At 44.1% G+C, this 17,886-nt stretch overlaps 1 protein-coding gene across 2 annotated transcripts in view; it reads left to right on the forward strand.

Annotated features, from left to right (window-relative positions):
• Positions 1–17,886, forward strand: part of RCBTB2 (RCC1 and BTB domain containing protein 2) — a 1,132,258-nt gene that overhangs the window by 472,873 nt on the left and 641,499 nt on the right. For both annotated transcript variants that reach the window (XM_044073172.1, XM_044073173.1), the window contains exon 4: positions 5,992–6,158. In XM_044073172.1, the coding sequence (XP_043929107.1) occupies positions 5,992–6,158 (167 nt within the window). The remainder of the gene's footprint in view (positions 1–5,991; positions 6,159–17,886) is intronic.

A 17,886-nucleotide genomic window follows, 5' to 3' on the forward strand; every position in this document is an offset into this window, starting at 1 on the left:
GGTGCCAAAATTCAAAATGCTAACTCTTCAACAGCTTCTTCCTATGCTAGCCAAGGATGCCTGGCTGGAAACCCTAGACTTAAAAGAAGCTTACCTGCATACCCCAATAAGGGAATCCTGCGGACAATACCTATGTTTCAGGACGGGCTTCTGCACTTCCCTTTGGCTTATCTACTGCACCCAGGGTATTCACAAAGTGCCTAGCTCCAGCCATTGCATTTTCAGGCAGAGAAATATTCAGATTTACCCATACTTGGACGATTGCCTGATTCAGGCAGAAAGTCAGGACTTGCTATTAAACACCTGGCATTTGTAAATAGACTTCTAACCTCACTGGGGTACACCATCAGCGAGACAAAATCACACCTAGTACCCTCCCAACAGATTGTATTCCTGGGAGCAAGCTTGAACACAACTTTCCAGATGACATTCCTCACTCCGGAGAAACAAGTTTATGTGACAACCTACTTCAACCTACTGGACACAAACACCCAGCTATCTGCAAGGAAAATCCTGCAAGCCCTGGGGTTCATGGCCTCCTGCATTCTGTTAATTCCATATGCAAAACTGCATATGAAAAAACTTCAGTGGTATCTAAAAAGTTTATGGTGTCAGCATTCTCAGGACGTGGAAACAGTGATTCCTATCATTCCTTGTCTAAGGGCAGAGTTCCTTTGGTGGGCAGAGGCCTGCTACCACAAGGGACTCCCTTTCACTCTACCCCCTGCCGCCCAAACCCTAACAACAGATTCATCAGATTATGCATGGGGGGCTCACATGGTAGGGCAGTGCATTCAGGGCAAATTGAACCCAAAACAGATGCACCTGCATATCAATCAAAAAGAAATGTTAGCTGTACAGAATGCTCTGACAGCCTTCAAAGACCTTATTCTTCCAGGACAATTATTGGTAAAGACAGACAGCACCACAGTTATGTGGTATATAAGCAGGGGGAACCCATTCCTACCCACTGTGCAGACTAGCCATGGATCTGTGGAACACAGCCTTGAACTACCAAGTGAACCTGCAAGGTCAATTCCTGCCAGTCAAATTAATTCACTGGCAGACGACTTAAGCAGAAATCTCATAGACCTACATGAATGGAAACTGGAGCCCCAAATATTCAAGCTCTTGAGGAACAAATGGGGGATACCAGAGGGTAGACGTGTTTGCCTCCCCTCAGAACTACCAGTTGAACAAATTCTGCACCAGAACTCCCCACAGTCAAGCTTGGAAAGTGAATCCTTTACCTGGTGAAGCCTCTCAATTTATGCCTTTCCCCCTCTGCCTCTCCTCTGGAAGGTTCTACTAAAGATCTAACAGTACAAGCCAAGGACAATACTGATTACCCCAGACTGGCCACGTCAGCACTGGTATCCCCTTTTGCACAGTCTGACAGTGCTACAACCATGGCACCTGCCTCAGACCCCTTCCCTGCTGTCCCAGCAAGTGGGCCAGATTCTGCACCCTCAGCTTCAAACCCTGAACCTTGCAGCCTGGTTAATTCCCTGAGCTCACCCCTGGCAGCCCTCAGTAAGCAGGTGCTGGATGGCATTCTTGAGGCAAGGAGGCCTAGTACCAGAAAATCCTATTCAGAAAAGTGGAAAAGATACTATTCCTGGAGCCAGGCTCATGGGAGGGGCACAGTGGTGCCCAGCTTACCCCATATTCTAGATTATTTAACAAAAATGCTCCACAAGGGCCTATCTGTCTCTTCTATCAAGATTCATGCCACTGCCATTTCAGCACATTATAATACTGAGCCACCCCTCTTCTCTCATCTCCTGCTAAAACAATTCCTTAGAGGGGCCAAGAATGTAAGCCCCCCCCCCAGGAGAGCTCCCACTCCAGCCTGGGACCTTAACTTTGTATTGGAAAAACTCACTCTTCCCCCTTTTGAACCAGCTGCAACCAGGAGATGAAATTCCTTTCTTGGAAAACAGCCTTCCTTCTAGCCATCACTTCAGCAAGAAGGGTATCTGAACTACAGGCCCTCATGGCAGTAGAACCCTTCATTATCTTCCATGCGGACAGGGTTTCCCTCCAGACTAGTCCATCCTTTATGCCCAAGGTGGTGTCTAGTGTGACTCTAAACCAGTCCATTCATTTGCCTACTTTTTCCCTAATCCTCAAAATAAGGGGGAAAGGATACTGCATTGTCTGGACGTGCACAGACAGCTTAGATGCTATTTGGACAGAACTAAGCCTCTCAGAAAATCTGACCAGCTGGTAGTTAGTTTTGCTGCAGGGGCAGAGGGGAAGCCATTTCAAAGCAAACAGTTTCCAAATGGATAGCCCAGTGCATCCATTTCTGCTACAAGCTCCATGGAAAACCTACCCCACAGGGAATAAGATCACATTCCACCAGGGCTGCTTCTACCTCTACTGCATTTCTCAGAGGAGTCCCTACCAGGGACATCCTGGAAGCTGCTACATGGAGCTCTGTACATACTTTCACCAAGCATTACCACCTGCCTATCTTTTCTAAATCCAGAGCTGGATTTACCACAGCAGTCTTACAGGGTCTGATTGCTAGCCCCAGTGCTCTTTAACTGCCTCCACCCTTCCTTAGCTTTGGGAATCAACCCAAATGTGATGACTGCAACAGTGAAACACGAAGAACATAATACAGTTGTGTGCACTTACCATAAATGTAAATGTTTGAGTGTATTCACTGTTGCAGTCCTGGTTACCCTCCCTCCAGCTCCCTGACGTCTCTTGGCTCTACCTTTCCTTCTTATTTGGAATATATTATATCTTGTGTGTTTGCTTTTTGCTGGGGGTGTTTCTTACCATATAATTGCTTCCTATTGTGGGGGCACCTGACATGTGGGGCAAGAAAAACTGATGTAATGGTGTCTGCTGCATGTTTTATACCCCTGATGACCTGACGTCATGGAAGAAGCAACAGCATCCGACGCAGAAATCTGAAGACTCTGGTATTCAGGCCGGCTGAGGGCTACCTGCAGGCAGATAACCCAAATGTGATGACTGCAACAGTGAATATAGTCGAACATCTACATTTATGGTAAGTGTACAGAACTGTACTTTCCTCTCACAAAGAATATCCCCAGCATGTGGGTGATAGTTTACCAGAGGGACCATGGAGATGGTGTGTACATTCCAGCAATGAAGGTGTACTTTCCCCTCCCTTGGATAGGGATGTGCAGCCTACATCACTGCAGGAGCCATATATACAACTTGGTGGGTGTGTCTCAGACGTGGCCTGTCCTTTGTCACCACCACTTTGAGAGACTGTGGCACTGGATGGCCCCAGCCTGCACCCTTTCCATCCTTCCCGTGTGCATTTCAGTAGACTCCTAGCTACTAATCAAATGTGGGTCATAAAACTGTATCCCTGTATGCAAAATGAGCTGGGTAAAAGGCCTTTAATAATTAACCAAATCCAGTGTTTAACGACATTGGGCTTCCGCAACTCTCAAAATATTTGACGTTTGGCTTGCTAATTCGATTGTTTAAGCTTTGGATTATTGCTCAGCAGTGTGCATTAATTTATTTTGCATTACTTTTATTTTCCCTTTGTCTCCAGCTCTTTCTGCCTGTGGTTCCCCCATTCTTTCCCTGCAACCACAGCTAATGTGAAAACTCCATAAATATTCTCCTTTTACTTAATTGAGAGTCTCCCTGTTTGAAACAAACAGTTGGTGTTAGAATGGAAGTTATCATGTTTGGTTGTGTTCTTAGATCCTCCAGACGTTCCCCTCTACAGTGATGTGAGGCATCCATATGACCTCAGGCTTCTGTATGCTCGGGTCTCTGCCTGTGGACAGCCGAAAAGTAGTTGTCACCTCAGTCTTCTAGAAAAATAATGAAAAGAGATTGGACCACTAAGCTTCACCTACCTGACAGGCTCCTCCAAAACTGTTAGCAAGCTTGCATTGTATATGTACAGTGCATATAAAAAGTGTACACACACCTGTTAAAATGCCAGGTTTTTGTGATATTAAAAAGAGACCACAATAAATCATTTCAAAACTTTTCCCACCTTTAATGTGATCTATAGCCTGCACAGTTCAATTGAAAAACAAGTCTGTTAGGAAAAAATATAAAAAATGTACAATAGCCTGGTTGCATAAGTGTGCACACCCTTAAACTATTACTTTGAAATTAATGCACACTGTTTTGCTTTAATTACAGCTTCAGTCTTCTTGGGTACACACCTGCCATCAATTAGAGAGACTGATTAACCCCAAGTAAAGTTCCGCTGTCCTAGTAGGATTTTCCTTGCATTTACTCAGTTGCCTGCTACAGCAAAAGCCATGGTTCACAGAGAGCTTACAAAGCATCAAAGGGATCTCATTGTTGAAAGGTATCGGTCAGGAGAAGGGTACAAAAAAATGTCCACAGCATTGGGTATACCATGGAACACAGTGAAGACAGTCATCAAAAAGTGGAGAAAATATGGGACAGCAGTGACATTGCAAAGAACTGGACGTCCCTCCAAAGTTGACGAAAAGACAAGATGAAAACTGGTCTGGGAGGCTGCCAAGAGACCTACAGCAACACTGAAGGAGCTGCAGGAAATTCTGGCAAGTACTGGTTGTGTACTACATGTGACGACTATCTCCCATATTCTCCATATGTCTGGCCTATGGTGTAGGGTTGCAAGATGGAAACCTTTTTTTACACAGAAAAACATCCAAGTCTGGCTAAAATTTGCAAAACAATACATAAAGTCTCCCAAAAGCATGTGGGAAAATATGTATGGTCTGATGAGACTTCAACTTTTTGGCCACAATTCTAAAAGGTACATTTGGTGCAAAAACAACACTTCGCATCACCAAAAGAACACCATCCCCACGGTGAAGTAAGGTGGTGGCAGTATCATGCTTTGGGGTTGCTTTTCCTTAGCTGGAACTGAGGCTTTAGTCAAGGTGGAGGGAATTATGAACAGTTCCAAATACCAGTCACTTTTAGCCCAAAACCTTCAGACGTCTGCTAGAAAGCTGAAGATGAAGAGGAATTTCACCTTTCAACACAACAGTGACCCCAAGCTTTCATCCAAATTAAAAGAATGGCTTCATCAGAAGAAAATTAAAGTTTTGGAATGGCCCAGCCAGAGCCCAGACCTAAATCCAATAGAAAATCTGTGGGGTGACGTGAAGATGGCTGTGCACAAGAGATGCCCTCACAATCGTGCAGATTTGGAGTGCTTTTGCAAGGCAGAGTGTGCAAATGTTGCCAAGTCAAGATGTGCCATGCTGATAGACTCCTACCCAAGAAGACTGAATGCTGTAATTAAATCAAAAGGTGCTTCAACAAAGTATTAGTTTAAGGGTGTGCACACTTATGCAACCAGCTTATTGTACATTTTTTTCCCTAACAGATTTGTTTTTCAATTGAATTATTCAGGTTATAGGCTACATTAAAGGTGTGAAAAGGTTTGAAATTTATTGTGGTCTCATTTTTATATCACAAAAACCTGGCATTTTAACAGGGGTGTGTACAGTTTTCATATCCACTGTATGTGAATATTTAATTAGGCTTCTACGTGCCAAATGAACTAGATGTTTATGTAAGCCACAGAACATTTAAGGCTTTATTTTAAACTTTATTTAGTGAACCATTTCTGCTGCAGGCTTGCAGTTGTACTTGAATTCGTAGCAGTGGAATGTTGTATATTAAAATGCTGCAGTCTGTAATATGAGGATTTGGAAAGCATCATCTCTCAAGAATTTCTTTTGATTATCTTCTGAGGAGAAACAAAAATATGTTTAATATCTTAGACTAAGAAAACAGTTTGCTTAGTAGTTAGATTTTAGTGGAAAGAGGTTTGTGGTGCAAAGGACAGGTCTGATGAGCTCTACACCTGCTTTCTGTTAAGTAGATGCTGGGTCTCTGCAGCACACCATGTCTTCTGTTTGCATCTTAGCTGCTTGTATAATATTTTAGTATTATAAGTGAATAATTTTTATGTATGGCCTTGTGAAGTGACAATATCACAAATCTGTATTTTTGCTTTATTCACAGATGGAGAGGTCTTCACTTGGGGCCATAATGGTTATAGTCAGTTGGGCAATGGAACATGCACTCAGGGACTGTCTCCCTGTCTGGTCTCCACTAACCTCCTTAACAAGAAAGTGATTGAAGTAGCCTCAGGTGCCCATCATTCCATGGTGTTAACATCAGATGGAGAGGTAAAGTGTGCATCCGGTAGATAAGTAACTTAAGTTCTCCAGTAATCAGTTCAAAGAATTCTTGTATAGCCCTTTTGGGTAAAGCTTTGATGTTTATCTGGCTTTTTTCCCCTTGTATACATTTCAATTCTCAGCAATTATTAGTCTGTCAGTATTGTATTTCTGTAGTGTGTTCTAGTATTACTAAATATCTGACTTTGGTGAGGATTATTGTAGTAGCAAATCATAACATTTGGGTTTACTTACTAGTCGAGCTGTTTTTGAAAGGATGTATCTTTTTTAATAGCTTAATAGTTTAATAGTTTCTTCTCTTAAGTTTAATGCTGGTGATCACATCAAGCCTGGTACTGATAACGGCTGATGAGAGGATTCCCATATGTAAGCACCCCTAGGCATGTGCCTTTTTCATAGCATTGTGAAACCTTTAGATATTTAGCTGCATTTTCTTTGTCAGTGCATCTGGTCCTCAATCAGTGGTATTTTCTTAGCTGGATTTTACAGTTGTTATACTGATGTTCTTCGTGTTTCACTGTTGCAGTCATCACACTTGGGTTATCTGCCTGCAGGTAGCCCTCAATCCACCCGAATACAGAGTCTTGGGATTTCTGCGTCGGATGCTGTCGCCTCTTCCATGACATCAGGGGTATAAAACATGCAGCCAACGCCACTACATCAGATTTTCTTGCTGCACGGGAGCCCGAAGCAGAAGCAGTTCTCAAGTGCCAGTCGGCCGTAACTTGAAATTTTCATTTTTCAAGTTTAAAGTCTTCTAAAGCTAAGTACCCGATTGAGGACCCTTTTTTCTTGCTCTAACCGATGTCAGAAAAAGTTAACAATTGTCTTGCCTGTGGAAAGCAAATACCTCACAGTGATTTTCATTCTTACTGCATCACCTGTTTAGGCCCAGACCATGATATTCCTCGCTGTCAGTTTTGTGCCTTTTAACGCCCAAACTATTGGTTGTCGGGCTATCTTTGTCCATAAATTCTTTCGCTCTCGTTCTCCGTATTCCAAAATAGCTTCGATAAGCCATCTAACTACCGATCCTCCGAAAAACTTAAGGATAAAGACAGTGAGGTGCCTTTGCAGCCCCTGATACCTGCTTCTTCAGATTCGCAGGCCTCTGCTGAGACCCTTTCAGAGTCCGGTATGCCGTGAGTTGCTTCTTTGACTATGGAACCTGTGGATGTCTCTACCTTGGATGGGTCTGGAACTACTGTGCAGGCACCGGCTTCTGAGGGGTGTATTCCAACCTTCCGATGTTCGTATTAAACTGACATCTTAATTTTTGACTAAAACTACCAAGTTTGTTGGGCTCAGAGTTCGCACTACGGCTAGAAAACTGGCGACCAAAGTGCATGCTCAAACTCCCATGCCATGGAAACAAATGCTTAGAATGGCTGAAGACATTAAAACTTTAATTAGGTGAAGCCAGCCTTCTCCCTCTGTAAGACAAAGGATTTATTTTCTTTATGATTCTACAGACCGTGAGGCCGATGACTGTGATCCCGCTGATTACCAGGACATTTCCTTATCTACCTATGAGGATTCAGATGCAGAGGATTCCATTACCTCTGCCTCCCCTCCAGAGGACTTTTCTTTTGGTGAAACCTTGCATATCTTAAGAGAGCATTTCTGCTGGGAATGCCAGGACTACCCACAGTCCAAAAAGAGACTCGGAGAATTTTTAGACTTGCCTCAGCACAGGCCTCTAGCTATACCCCCTGTCCTGGATATTGTAGATGATGCCTTCATGGAGTCCTGATTCTTTACCACCAGCTCCTAGGAAGCCTGATAGGTACTACAGAGTACCTGACTCACACAAATTTCTCTCTAAGAATCCCACTGCGGATCCAGAGACCATTTCCCAGGGTCCTAAAGGTATTAAGGCCACTACAGCCAAAAACCCTACCCCTTCGGACAAGGAGTCCAGAGCTCTAGACAGATGGGATAAGAAGGTATACACCTCTGCAACTCTTGCCATAAGGGCTTTAAATTGCCAGTTTCACATGTTGCAGTATCAGCAGCATGTCATGGAACTAATTAAACAGAAAATGTTGTTGCTTCCAGATTGTGCAGAGAATAAAGATTTACAAGAGTTAATGCATTTGCAAACCAAGTTAGTAAACATACTTTGCAGGGTGGTTTTGATGCATTAGAAGCATCTTGCAGGGCTGCTGTCACGGGGTCTGTACTGAGAAGGCATGCTTGGCTGAAGGAACAAATCTTGCCAGACCATGTCAAAGCAAAATTGCTAGGTGCTCCATTAAACCAGGAATGCTTGTTTGGTACAAATGCAGAAGAAGTCCTTAAAAAGATGGAGGAAAAAGTTAAATCTATGCAAACTGTTACTGATTTCTTGCAGGTACAGCCACCTAGATTCAGTAGGCATTGGCCTTCTAAAAACTGGTCCTTTCCAGTCCCTCCCAGGCCAAACCCAGGGCCAACAGACCACCAAGACTACAGTCTCAGGGTATGCAGAGATCTAAGCAATGGAGTGCTCCCACCTGTAAAACCGGGAGTGGTAAGCCACCCCCTTATGGAAAAAGTTCTTAATGACTTGTCTGTCATTCTTCCCAGCCATGCCCCAGTACTTGCACCCCAGGAGGAAAATTCACCCTGCATGCTAAAAAATGGGATGTCCATTACCCAGGACCAATGGGTTCCAAGCATTGTATCCCAGGGATACAGATTCTACTTTCACTCACTGCCAACCCCAAGCGGGGTGCCAGACCTTCCGCCAAACCAGTGGCCAGAGGCTCAAAAGCAAGTACTTTCTCTTCTCAGTATCAGGGTTATTCAACCTGTTCCTATCCAAACTGTTCCTGGTGCCCAGAAAAGAGAGCTCATGGTGCCCTATCCTGGATCTGTCCATTCTCAAGACCTCCCTGGTAGTCCTAACATTCAAAAGGCAAACACTACAACAGCTGCTTCGTATGCTAGCCGAGGACTCCTGGCTAGTCACCCTAGACTTAAAAGAAGCTTATCTGTACATCCCCATAAGGGAATCTTGCAGGAAATATCTACGTTTCAGGGCAAGCTGTATGCACTATCCGTTCTCAGCACTTCCCTTTGTCTTATCTGCTGCTCCCAGGGTATTCACAAAGTGCCTGGCTCAAGCCATTGCATACTGCAGGCAGAGAAATATACTTGGACGATTGCCTGATTCAGCCGAATAGTCAGGAATTGCTACTTTAGTACCTGGCATTTGTAAAGAGACTTCTACCTTCTCTGTGGTACACCATCAACGAAAATAAATCACATCTGGTGCCCAGCCAAAAGATTGTATTCCTGGGAGCAAGCTTGAACACAAATTCTCAGATGACATTCCTCACTCCAGAAAAGCAGATTCATTTGACAAACTACTTCAAACTAATGGCCTCCAGGACCCAGCTATCTGTAAGAAAAATACTGCAAGCCCTAGGGTTCATGGCCTCATTTATTCTACTAATTCCATATGAGGAAACTTCCATGGTACTTAAAAAGTCTGTGGTGTCAACACTCACATGATTTGGAAACGCTGATTCCCATCTTTCCTTGTCTATGGGCAAAGTTCCTTTGGTGGACAGAGGCTTGCAACCACAACAAGGGACTTCCTTTCACTCAACCCCTCGCCACCCAAACCCTGTCAACAGGTGCATCAGACTATGCATGAGGGGGCTCACATGGCAGACAAAGGCATTCTAGGCAGATGGAGCCCAGAACAATTTCACCTGCATATCAATCAAAAAAAGAAATGTTAGCTGTAGAGAATGCTCCGACAGCCTTCAAATACCTTTTCCGCCCAGGACAACTCTTGATAAAGACAGACAACACCACAGTTATGTGGTACATAAACTTGCAGGGGGAACTCTTTCCTACCCCCCCCCCCCTGTGCAGGTTAGCCATGGCCCTGTGGAACACAGCCTTGAGCAACCAAGTGCACCTGCAGTCTCAATTCCTGCCAGACAAGACAAACAAAATACACTGGCAGACGACTTAAACAGAAAGCTATTGGACCCACACGAGTGGAAACTGGAACCTAACTCATTCAAACTTCTAATCAACAGATGGGGGACACCAGAGGTGGACCTCTTTGCCGCCCCCCCCAAAACCAATTGAGCAAACTTTGCACAAGAAATCCCCACAGCCAGGCATGGTGGGTGGATGCCCTATCCTTTACGTGGGAAAACCTCTCAGTTTATGCCTTTTCCCTCTTTGCCACTCCTCTTAAAAGTACTACTCAAGATCAAGCAGGACAGACCAAGGACAATCCTTATTTCACCAGACTGGCCACGCCAGCACTGGTACCCACTCCTAAGCAGTCTGACAGCAGTGCCACCCTCACACCTACATCAGACCCCCTTCCTGCTGTACAGCAGGAGGGACAGATTTTGCATCCTCAGCTGCAAACACTGAACACTGCAGCCTGGCTTCCTCCCTGAACACAACACCAGCAACCCTCAGCAAACAGGTGCTGGACATCATCCTTGATGCCAGAAGACCTACTACTAGGAAACCCTACTCAGAAAAGTGGAAAAGATATGTTCTTGGAGCCGGTCTCTAGGAAAGGGCACAGCAGTACCCTCCTTACCTCAAATGCTAGATTGCCTACCAGAGCTGTTCCACAAAGGTTTTCTTTCTCATCAATTAAGATTCATGCCTCAGCCATCTCAGCTGATTACAATATGGAGCCACATATCTTTTCTCACCCACTAATCAAACAGTTCCTGAGAGGAGCTAACAATTTAAGACCCCCGAGGAGAGCCCCCACCCCTGCATGGGATCTTTTATTTGTACTATAGAAGCTCACGCTTCCCCCTTTTGAACCAGATGTTTCAGCAGAGTTAAAACTCCTCTCTTGGAAAAGTCTTACTTCTAGCCATCACTTCAGCAAGAAGAATGTCTGAGCTTCAGGCACTAATGGTTGTAGAACCCTTCATTATTTTCCAGGTTGACAGGGTCTCCTTCTGGACTGGTGGTATCCATTGTGGCCTTGAACCAATCCATCCATTTACCAACCTTTTTCCCCTAATCCTCGCAATAAAAGGAAGAGGATCCTGCACTCCTTGGAAGTGCAAAGACAGCTCAGGTTCTACCTTGACAGGACTAAGCCTTTTAGAAAATCTGACCAGCTGCTAGTCAGCTTTGCTACAGGGGCCGAGGGCAAGGACATTTCAAAATGGATAGCACACTGCATCCATCTCTGCTACAAACACCATGGAAAAACTTACCCCACAGGAGATCAGAACTCATTTCACTAGGGCTACCTCAACTTCTACAGCATTTCTCAGGGGGAGTCCCTAACAGGGACTTCCTGGAAGCCGCAACCTTGAGTAATGTATACATCTTCACCAAGCATTTCCACTTACCTGTCCTTTCTAAATCCAGAGCTGGATTTGCCACAGCAGACTTAACAAGACCTGCTAGTCAGCCCTAATATTTCTTGACTGCCTCCACCCTTACTCAGCTTTGGGAATCAACCCAAGTATGATGACTGCAACAGTGAAACACGAAGAACATAGTACAGTTGTGTACACTTACCATAAATGTAGATGTTGGAGTGTATTCACTGTTGCAGTCCTGGTTACCCTCCCTCCAGCCCCCTGACTTTTCTAGACTTTTTACCTATCATCTTTTTGCCCATATCTTATGGCAATGGTATTTACTTTTTACTGGAGGTGTTCCACACCATGTAATTACTTCCTATTTTGAGGGCTCCTGACATCTGGGGCAAGAAAAACTGATGTAATGGCATTGGCTGCATGTTTTATACCCCTGATGTCCTGACGTCATGGAAGAGGCGACAGCATCTGATGCAGAAATCCCATGACTCTGGAATTCGGGCCGACTGAGGGCTTCCTGCAGGCAGATAACCCAAGTGTGATGACTGCAACAGTGAATACACTTGAACATCTACATTTATGGTAAGTGTACACAACTGTACTTTATTCTTACTAAGTCTTTGCTTCAGAGAACATGTCTACTCTTTCCAAATTTATTAACTGATGTTATTGGGTTCCCTATTGCAATTCTGAGACCTGTTAGTGTGACCCTGGAATTATTTGCGGGTGTAGGAGAGGTCCAAAAGTACAGAACAGTGAATGTCCAGCATCTCTGGTCTTTAATGTGTTTTTATTTTAAGTGGGGAGACATACCAACTCAGAGATTGCCATGTCACAGAGAAAAGGGGATATTCTGAGAAAGCAATCTGAGAACTTAGTATATGTAACTGCATTTTCGGTCATTTATTCTTATTCCTGGACTCATAATAAAGTCTTGGAATACCAAACCTTTTTCTTAAGGCACATTAAATTACCTCTACACTCACCATTGAGCCCGACCTCAACACTGAAAGTTGAGCTTTGTTTGAAGTTACAGACTTTAGCATTCTGTTTTACTGAAACAATACCTAACTTGAGAAACCGTCAACAAAAAAAGAAAAACTCTAAGGTGAAAGTGAGTTCCAGAGCCACCAAAGTGGAAGAAATAAAGGAAAAGACACCTGAAAATGGACTGAAAAAAAGTATTCAGTGAAAGAACGAACTGTGTCTTGCTTCTTGATCATTGGAAGAACTGGCTGTTTTTTTTATGGCTCCCACTACAGGGGTTTCCGAACTGTTTTCCAAGTCTCACAAGAAAGGACCACTTTTCATCTGTGACATTTAATGTGAAGTCCGGGTCCATGTTGGCCCCTTCTTCAAAACCACAACAAATTATTCTCAAGTCTAAGAACATGAACCACATTAAAGTTAGAGTGCATTAGAACTGAGGCTGTAAGGATAATTCCCAGGGCTTTAACTGAGTAGAAAAGTTCCTGTGTGGTGCCACTGCAAACCTGTACAAATCACAGCCAATTATTCTAGCACTTTATAGTAGACGTTTTGTGAAGGAGTGTTTTAAAATCATACCAAAGATTGCTTCATAGCAGCCTGTGTTAGCAACCCCCACATGACCCAGACAAGGTTTCTGACTGATGGTTAAGATAAGAGGGGTGTAGCCAGATATTTACATGTACTCAAACCTGATGTTGTTGCCCCAGCCAGTCTCCTGTCATTTTAAAAACATACTCAACCTTTAATATGCTACCCACAGACATACAGGAAGGGGACACTTTATTTTCAACCATTACTGTTTATACCCATAAAAAGCTGTTTTAAAGGTGTATTCATTGCACACAAGCGTTCTTTGTATACTATATTGTAAATATTCATTTACACAGGTTTTAAAGTATTGTGTTTTTTGAATGTTGAAATTTCCCAGAGATGCTCAAAAAATGTGCTTATTTGAGTACACAGAGTATGCCGAACTACCCACTTGGGATAAAACAAATAAGTCACTTTCCCATGTGTCAAAGTAGGAGAAATGTTTTTTATATGGCATAGTCATTCTCAGTCCAAAGTCAGAGCATGATGACTGCTGTGATGATGTGAGGTATTGCCAGCTCTGCCAGGAGAAGTCGGGCAGGGGATGTGTAACATATGCTAGCATAGCTAGCTGGAATTTTGTAAATAATTGTATGTCATTTGTATGTCAAACTGATTTGTACAGATGCTTGATTTGAAAATTAATTTGTAAAGCTGCTTGTGTTAAAAATGTATCACCAGAGGGTCCTGCTGGACAGAAAATAAATACACATGTATGTCAGACTGTATTGTAATTGTTGAAATGAATATAGTGTAACAGAGGATACTGGAAGAGAAGAGGTTAATCTCAGTCCAGCTAACTTTGAAAGATGGTCTGAAATTAAATTACCTGGTTTAGACCATAAAGATTGTATCTTACATTTCAAATTGCAGAGACAAAATGTCTGTGAAAACCAGGACTAGAAATCCTACTGTATTGTCCTCACGGGTGAACTAATTGCTACTGTGGAATGGGGGAAGTTTTGAAATAGTTTAGCTTCCAGCTGTTATAGCACATCTCAGCAAAGCTTTAGCTGTGTATGGTAGCACGTGCTAAATTCTGGTTCAGTTTCTAGTAAAGGGGGGTAGTGTGAGAACCAGAAGTCAGAGGACCAGATGCATGTGATGTCATTCTGTAATCTAGCACTGAAATGATGTTTTAATACTAGATGAGACAGAAGTGCCAGTGCAGTCTGTTTGTGAAACCTGACACAGAAGGAAGACCACTCATCTACTTCATATTGCCTTGCTTACTAAGTAACCAGGGAATAATTATTCTTTAAATCGGTTAGGAAAATATAGTGAGCTTAGTTAAGTACCATTTTTCTGTATCTATGAATCTTTCCACTTGTGTTCATAGCAACATGTTTGTGTTTCACTGTTGCACTCATCACATTTGGGTTATCCTGCCAGGGGTAGCCATCAATCAACCCGAATACCAGAGGCTTAGTATTTCTCTGTCGGTTGCTGTTGCTCCAGGACTGACATCAGGTCGTCAGTGGTATAAAATCAGGCAGCCGATGCCATTACGTCAGTCTTTCTTGCCGAGGAGCCCGAAGCAGAAGCAGTTCGCACAAGTATTGGTCGGCCACTACCTGAGTTTTCGTTTCCGAATTGAAGGTGAAGTCTTCTAAAGCTAAGTACCCCATTGGGGATCCTTTTTTCATGCGCTAACCAATATCAGAACTTAATTGTTTTGTCTGTGGAAAACAAATACCACACTGAGACTTCCATTCTTACTGCGTCACCTATTTAGGCCCAGATCACGACGTCCCTCGCTGCAGCTTTTGTGCTTTGTTCAACACCAGAACTGTACGTCATCTGGCCCTTATTGTAGCTAGATATTTTCGCTCTCAGTCCTCTAATTCCGATATGGCTTCGGTAAGCCATCTGACTACCAATCTTCTGAAAAAATGTAAGGATAATGACAGACACACAGGTCCAAAACTGCCAACAATGCTTCTGCTAAGCTAGTCGTCAGTTCTCTGGTCCTCAGTGAGGCACTTTCGCAGCCCCTGATTCCCGCTTCTTTGGATTCGCAGGCCGCTACAGCAACTCTTTCGGAGTCCGGTATGTCGCAAGGCTCTTCTTTGACTAAGGATCCTGCGGATGTCTCTACCTTGGATGGGACCAGAGTCGCTGAGCAGACAACAGCGTCCAAGGAACTACTTTGCAGTACCTATACTCGACACAGACAGACGACTTCTTTCACGCCTTCGGTTCTTTCTAAAACTACAGAGTTTCTAAGGCCCAGGGTATGAACTACGCCCAAAAAAAAGAAGACCCAAGCTTAGGCACCTGCTTCCTTGTCTCAATCTCAAATGCTTAAAATGGCGGAAGACCTTATTATGCTTATTAGGGGAAGCCAGGCTACCCCTTCCAAAAGAAAGAGACTTGTCCCCAGTAGTTCTATTTGAACAGGAATCCAATGACTCTGATGCTTCTGAATATGAAGACATGCAACCCCTCTCTGCTTATGAGGATTCTGATGCAGAGGAGTCCATTCCTTCTGCCTCTCCACCTGTGGATTTTTCATTTGGGGAAACCCTTCATACTTTAAGAGAGGATTTCCAATAGGAATGTCAAGACTATCCTCAGTCAAAAAAGAGACTCAGGGAATTCTTAGATTTACCACAGCACAGTCCTTTAGCCATTCCTCCTGTCCTGGATGTTGTGGATGATGTCTTTATGGAATCCAGTTGGACTCCTGACACTCTTCCTCTAAGGAATCCTGACAGGTACTACAGAGTCTCTGACTCTCACAAATTCCTTTTCAGAAGTCCTACTGCTGACCAGAGGTCATCTCTCAAGGACCTAAAGATATTAAAGCAACCTCAGCTAAGAATCCCACCCCCCTCAGATAGGAATTCCTAAGCTTTAGACAGATGGGTTAAAAACGTATGCACCTCTGCTACTCTTGCTATTAGAGCATTAAATTGTCAGTTCCACATGCTGAACTATCAGCAGCATACCATGGAACTCCTCAAACAAAAAATGTCTTCCTTTCCTGCTTGTGCAGAAAATAAAGAACTACAAGAGCTAATGCATTCTGCAGGTTAAGTTAATAAGCACACCTTGCTATGTGGCTTTGACGTCCTAGAAGCATCTTGCAGGGCAGCAGTCACTGGTTCTGTCCTTAGAAGGCATGCTTGGCTTAAGGAACAGACCTTGCCAGACCATGTCAAATCCAAATTATTGGACGCACCAAGGCAGAAGAGGTCTTAAAAAGATGGAAGAAAAAGCTAAGTCTGTGCAGACAGACTTCTTACAGGTCCAGCCTCCAAGGTTCAGTAGGCATTGCCCCTCCAAGCACTGGTCCTTTCCTGCCCTCTCCAGGCCAACTCAGCCCAGACCCAGGGGAAGCAGACCCCCCCCCCCCAGACACCACCCCCAGGGAATGCAGAGATCTAAGCAATGGAGTTCCTCATCTTCAAAAACAGGGAGTGCAAAGCCACCCCCTTATGGTAAAAACTCACAATGACTTTACACCTCCACCCCTTACCTCTGCCCACCTGCTTGTGCCCCTAGGAGGAAAACTCTCCTTCCATGCAAGCAACTGGGCCTCTGTTACCAATGACCGATGGGTCCTCAACATAATGTCCCAGGGAGATAAATTTTATTTCCACACTCTGCCAACCCCAAAAGGGTTCCCAGACCCCTCCAAACCAGTGGGCAGAGGCCAAAAAGCAAGTCTTTTCCCTGCTCTCCATGAGGGCAATACACCATGTTCCTGCAGAACAGATAGGCCAAGGTTTCTATTCCAGACTCTTCCTGGTACCCAGAAAAGAGGGCACCTGGCGCCCAATCCTCGATCTATCCATTCTAAACACCTTTCTGGTGATACCAAAATTCAATATGCTCACCCTCCAGCAGCTTCTTCCTATGTTTTCCAAGGATGCTTGGTTAGCCACCCTAGACCTAAAAGAGGCTTACCTACACATTCCCAGTCAGGGAATCTTGCAGGAAATATCTACATTCCAGGGCAGGATCTATGCACTTTCAGCTCTCTGTCCTTCCCTTTGGCTTATCCACTGCTCCCAGAGTTTTCACAAAATGCCTGGCTCCAGCCATTGCTTTTTGCAGACAAAGAAATATTCAAATTTACCCACACTTAGACAATTGCCTGATTCAGGCAGATAGTCAGGAAAAGCTGTTACAGCACCTGACCTTTGTAAAGGACATACTGACCTCCCTGGGGTATACTGTCAATGAAAAGAAATCAAAACTAGTCCCCACACAAAAAAATTGTATTTCTGGGAGCAAGCAAGGACACAGCATCCCAGATGGCATTCCTTACTCCAGAAAAACAAGCCTACCTGACAGGCCACTTCTATCAACTAGCCACCAGAACTCAGTTATCTGCAAGGAAAATCCTGCAAGCTGTAGGGTTCATGGCCTCCTGCATTCTACTCATTCCATATGCCAGACTGCATATGAGGAAACTACAGTGGTACCTAAAAAGCTTTTGGTGTCAGCACTCTCAAGACTTGGAAACTATCATACCAATGATTTGTCTAAGGAAAGGTTTTCTTTGGTGGGCAGCAGCATGCAACCACAACCAGGGACTTCCCTTCTCACAACCCCACGCTGCCCAGACCCTCACCACAGACTCATCAGACTATGCCTGGGGTACACACCTGGACGGCAGGTGCATTCAGGGCCATTGGAGCCCAAATCAAATACATCTGCACCTCAACCAAAAAGAGATGCTAGCTGTTCAGCATGCTCTGACAGCTTTCAGACCCCTACTCTCCCCCGGGCCTCTACTGATCAAAACAGACTACACCACAGTGATGTGGTATATCCGCAAGCAGGGAGGGACTCGCTCTTATCCTCTCTGCAGG

Source organism: Protopterus annectens, chromosome 5.part1, assembly GCF_019279795.1.
Source record: "Protopterus annectens isolate FY-2018-M chromosome 5.part1, PAN1.0, whole genome shotgun sequence".
Lineage (NCBI taxonomy): Eukaryota > Metazoa > Chordata > Ceratodontiformes > Protopteridae > Protopterus > Protopterus annectens.